The following is a 5,399-nucleotide window of genomic DNA, read 5'->3' as shown; positions in this document are numbered from 1 at the left end:
TGAAATATAGTGCAAACTTTATGTTATGCGGAAAATATTTATGTATCCTGTATTTACTAATATTTAATTATTCACAGTTTGTCTAAGATTAAATTTATTAGTTCTATAACTGAAATGAAATTTGCATATATGCTTATTATTTTGTACAATAGTAAAGAGATTTATTAAAAAGCAAATTGAAGTTCAAGAAATTTTAAAGTACCTTTATCTAAACAATAGTATAAAATTTTTACTCATACCCTACATAAATTTTAATCATTCCCCATATATATTAAATATTTGTTATCAAATTTATTTTAACGATTTACTATATAAATTTGTATTTCTATTTATATCTCATATGCCTTTTTTTCAATTTAAAACATACAAAAAATTTATGTTGACATAAGTAAATTTTCTATAATATGGATAGTAAAATTTTATATCAAATGTTTCCTCAAAAATGAACACGTTTATTCTGCTCTTCCGTTAAACTTTTACAACTTCAAAATCTATAGATAAAATGGCTATGCGTGACGAAATTCTAGCTCAAATCCAATGTGCAGAATTGGCTGGATCTTACGAGCAAATGATCAAGTATTTGAAAGAATTGATTAAGCTGGACCCGAAATTAAATCCTGAAGCATTGCAGTGGTTATCGACTGCGTACGAAAGAGTCGTTGGCAATCGTCGTTATGTTTGGCTTGAAATGAATAACGAAAATCCAAAACCACGCTCGAGTTCTAAGTTTCATAAATTTCATGTTGATTCTAATCCAAATAAGGTCGAGAATGAGATTCGTCATTATTGCAGAGAAATTATTAATATGGTTACTGAAAAACTACTTCCAATCGCTGAAACACTTGATGAAAAGATTCTTTTCTACAAATTGCTTGGTGAGTACAATCATTATTTAACAGAAATTGAGAATGGTACTGCTTGTAGAGAAGCCAGAGATGCCGCTATCATTGGATATAGCACAGCTTATGAATTATCAAATGGGTATTTTGCATCTTGTAATCCCATCCGCTTAAGTTTGATTCTAAACTTCTCTACATTTCGCTACAATATTCTAAATCATTATGATCTTGCCTATCAAATGGCAGAACAAGCTTATAGTATTGCTACGGATGAACTGAACAATCTCGATGAAGAAGATAAGCCCATACCTATGCAAATTATTCAGTCTATACGCCAAAACTTGTCGACGTGGGACAGAGAAAGCAAGCATCGCGATTCGCGTAAGAAACGTGATGAAATAAAAATTTACGAACAAATGTATTGAATATATTTTTTATAAAGAAAATTTATTCATTAATTACTGTCAAATAATTTTGCAATAAATAAGTTCATTTTTCTATAAACTACTTTGGATTTTATGTTGCGCAAAACCGATATGAAAGGATTATTTTATTATAAAATAACCTGTACTTTATAATTGAATATCCAGATAGAGTTAGGTTAAATTCCTATTGAGATTTAATATACTTTTTTCTGTGAGAATTTAAAAGAGTGGCATACCACTTTTAGGAGAAAAAAAATATCAGTATAACCCAATTGAATCACATCTTGCGGCGAATAAGAGCTGATCCTTATTCGGAATCTGCCATTGCTGTTCATTTTAAATTTCTCCAAAAAATAAGGTAAGAACGTCGCATTAATACTCTCGAATCTATTTAATCTTTCTTTTTCTACTGAAGCCTGTTAATTTTTAACCATGTTAAGCACTAAACTCGTGCTTCAAGTGAACAGGTAGAATTCTTTATGTTTATTCCCAATATTATTCTTTAAGAAAGGAAAAACCTAACTATCAACATAACCATATAAGTTTGAAAGTAACTCCTTGTGATTTTAAAATAAACATGAGTATCAGGTTTTAAATCATTAAATCATTACTACTATCAGCTTTGGACAGATTGATAGATGTGTGATGGATGCAAACTAATTTAGTAGAATACAATATACACACCAGCGTTTTCGTGGTAACCCTGATACCAGAAGAAAAAGAAAAGGTGCTGGCTATGCAGAAATCATAATCTATACATTCACAACCTGAGATGGTTGAACAATTAATAAACGTTAGTTTCTACGGGGGAAAGTGCATATAAGATACCTAGCATAAGAAGCCTTAAATTAGTCGTCTGAAGATCATATTGCATTAAATAATATTTGATAATAGCTTGTAAATGCTATCTATGCTTGGAAATTTATAAAACGTAGTCAGCGGTGAACTTATAAAAAAGGGTAACATTATGATTATTAAAACTAAAAACAAAAGTTAATTAAAATTTAGAGAAAAAATTTAAAAAAAATTTATTAGTAAAGCAAACATTTTTTACTAAAAATGAGCACTTAGTAAACCGCAAAAAAATTGATATTCTCCATAGACCAAAAATTATTATCACTACTGCTTAAAAAAATATGGATGAAAGAAATCAAATTCGTCTAAAAGTGGAATACGCCGATTATACCCAAAACTATGAGGACATGGTTGTGGCATTAAAACAGCTTGTGAAGCTCGATCCCAGACTAAGTAATGATGAAATCTTTTATCTCTCTGTTGCTTATGAAGCAATCTTAGCTCAAAAAGAGAAGGGCTTAAGTGAATTGTCCAGCACGTCACCGTATTCATATCATGAGATTAGAAAAGCTAGAAATAATTACAAAAATTTATGCATAGAATTTCTTTACATGATTAACCTACAACTACTTCCCAATGCTGTGTCTTCATATCAAGAAATGATGTTGTATAGATTACTTGGTGAGTACAATTACAATTTGGTAAATAATGAAGATGAAGACGACGAAGCACGTAACGTTTATATAAAAGCAGCAAATGACAACTTAAAAAAAGGATTCAAGATGGCAAGACAAAATTTGGGTCATGCAAATCCTCTTCGATTAGCCTTAGCTTGTAAGTTTGCTGATTTTAAATACAAAATATTGCATGAGTATGACATTGCACTGGATATACTTGAGGACGAGTACAGTGCTGCTTTCCCACTTATGACAAGTTTGTCAGAAGAAGTTTTGAAGTCTGTGACTGTTTATATGGAAGCAATCGAGCATAACATACAAGTATGGGTAGATGAAAGATACGCCTCGATGTCTGAAAAATTAGATAATTAACTACAGTTTACAATTCTTCTAAATTCATCGTTAAAAATGTATTTAAAGTTTCTGAGTTATTATATTTTAGCATTAAATATTTTCATATACTAAACAAGACAAACTACAATATTAGGTGTTATGCATAAAAGTGTATCTACTGAATTTATAAAAGTTTTCGCTTGAAAGTAGACAAACGTAGTGCGCCACCGACGAGTACTTGAGATGACTATCCGTTTAGTGTCCACCATACTAAAAATTTTCGTTGGGTTCGTTTGGTCTTATAAATTCAGTGGCTCATAGGTTAAAGAACCCTTTTGGGAACTTTCGAGCGACTAGTAGGAAAATTTAATGAAATATAAAAGTTCCTGCCAAGTTTTAAACCAAATGCATACAGAAAATTCAACTTTCCTTGTATTTATTTAGTATTGAAAGATAGATGTACATTTTTAATGGACTGTTTAGAATCTTGAATGTTTTCACAACCTACTACAATTTAAAACAAAACTTTATCATGGTATATCAGACAAAAAACAAAAAAGTAAGTTAATGAGACCTACGAGTTGATATTATTAGAAAATAACATGAAAATCAGGCAAATAATAACTTGGAATAAAATATGTGAGCACTAAAACTCTTCACCCACAATAGTAAGAAGTCAGAGAAATGCTGTCAATTAATGAAGATACTACTTAACTACTCTGTCATAGATAGCCATGCCGATTAGATAAGTGTTCCTTTCAATGACCACTGTTGATTAAAGGATGAAAGATTACCTTTCGGCACTCGACAGAATCCATCTTCGTCTATTTGACTATTTCATCAGAAATGACTTCCCTTGAGTGACTGTCTGTTCCACTATAGTGTTTCCCAAATCCAAAATATTTAAGGCCGTCATTAAGACGAGTAAGACCTTTATATTCTTCATCAAACTCTAATAAAACTGTACATAATCTACTTAAACACCACTTACTAAAAACTACAAAGTTTTAATTTTATTACAAAGCCCATTATTCCAATACTCAAAAAGTATAAAGGATGAGTAATTAATAGACCATGTAATTGCAAAAAAATGTTCCTATTCTTTGCAATGCTAATGATTTTCTCTCTACTTTCTAATATAATTTAGTATTCATCGTATTGCTTATGTCTAAGTGTTTGTTAGATATGCAAAGTATACAGTGTAACATTTAGGGGATTCAGTAATTTTCATTATCTGGACTTTAGTCCCCATTTCAACAATTGTCTAATTAACCACACTAAGTATATGAATATCATCAGCCAGATAGAGTTTCATACCTATTTCTCTATTAAAATCAAACTAGACCCAATTAGTGCTACCTTTTTTATTGCCAAATGTGATTACATTAAGGTATGTATGTATTTCTGCTAAATTATGTACTATCTGCTTGCATGAACGAAGTGAAAAATATCTTTCGCAATTACTATGAGATGTGTTCATTAGTGATAGTTATTAATATGAAAATGAGCATTTACAGTGTACAACTTAAATATTTTAATAAATGATATGGTAAATTTAATTTTTCAAATTCCAGATTTTTTTGACCGGAAGCTAATTGAAAAATATATTGATTCCTTTTTGAATTATTTTAAACTTATATATATATATCTCATAAGTACATAATGTTTGAAGAGCAATGAATTGTATTCAATTAAGTTATTTAAAATATACAAGCGTATTTAAATTCATATTTTGAGGGTAATTCAATTTCGAAGAGTTATTTTAAAATAATTAAACGTAAATACACATTTACCTTAGGCAAACGTTGCAATTTATAAATATTTTATAAATATTAAATTTATTTACTGTTTATTATTAATGCAAGTTGAATTTTCAAATATAATTTAGTAGGAGAGCACTTAAAAATTTCAACTTGAACTTAATCCTTATTGCATAGTTTGGACACCTTTCGAATAAATTCATATATTGTCACAACACTTGAACGTCAATAACCATGACGTTATATGTATAAACATATATATGTATGACGTAGATATATTCTTAGTCCAAAAGTAATTCTCTGATGCTTAGAAATTATTTTTAAAATTCTCTAAAGCCGATAACAGATTTGTTATTAAATTTTAGTATAAGTAATTTGAGTTGACATAATCCAAAATTTAATCGAAATTCTGTAAACTACAAATAAGAATTTTTGTAAACATTGAAGTTAAAATTATGTTTTTTATTAGGATTGAAAAATTGTCTTCTTAATTTATAGCATAGGAAATCTGGTAAGGGATCAAAGTTATTTGTAATTAAAAATTGTAATATGCAAAATTTTACATAGAAA

At 29.1% G+C, this 5,399-nt stretch overlaps 2 protein-coding genes across 2 annotated transcripts; both read left to right on the top strand.

Annotated features, from left to right (window-relative positions):
* The first annotated feature begins 502 nt into the window (after positions 1 to 502).
* On the top strand, positions 503 to 1,455 carry LOC119673995 (14-3-3 protein 3-like). The gene is made up of 2 exons (XM_038085117.1): positions 503 to 1,220; positions 1,430 to 1,455. The coding sequence occupies exons 1-2, from the start codon at positions 503 to 505 to the stop codon at positions 1,453 to 1,455; spliced, it is 744 nt and encodes a 247-aa protein (XP_037941045.1).
* A 945-nt stretch (positions 1,456 to 2,400) lies between these two features.
* LOC119673994 (14-3-3-like protein 2) lies at positions 2,401 to 3,108 on the top strand. The gene has a single exon (XM_038085116.1). The coding sequence runs from the start codon at positions 2,401 to 2,403 to the stop codon at positions 3,106 to 3,108; it is 708 nt and encodes a 235-aa protein (XP_037941044.1).
* The last annotated feature ends 2,291 nt before the right edge of the window (positions 3,109 to 5,399 follow it).

Source organism: Teleopsis dalmanni, chromosome 2 (genome assembly GCF_002237135.1).
Source record: "Teleopsis dalmanni isolate 2A chromosome 2, ASM223713v2, whole genome shotgun sequence".
NCBI lineage: Eukaryota > Metazoa > Arthropoda > Insecta > Diptera > Diopsidae > Teleopsis > Teleopsis dalmanni.
Note: the sequence above shows the minus strand (reverse complement) of the source record. Positions and strands in the feature narration are given on the sequence as shown.

Coding starts and splice junctions, on each gene's coding strand:
- LOC119673995 (XM_038085117.1), top strand. CDS start 503: ATGGCTATGCGTGACGAAATTCTAGCTCAAATCCAATGTGCAGAATTG. Junction 1,221..1,429: donor AAGCAAGCATCGCGATTCGC/GTAAGAAACGTG, acceptor TTGAATATCCAG/ATAGAGTTAGGTTAAATTCC.
- LOC119673994 (XM_038085116.1), top strand. CDS start 2,401: ATGGATGAAAGAAATCAAATTCGTCTAAAAGTGGAATACGCCGATTAT.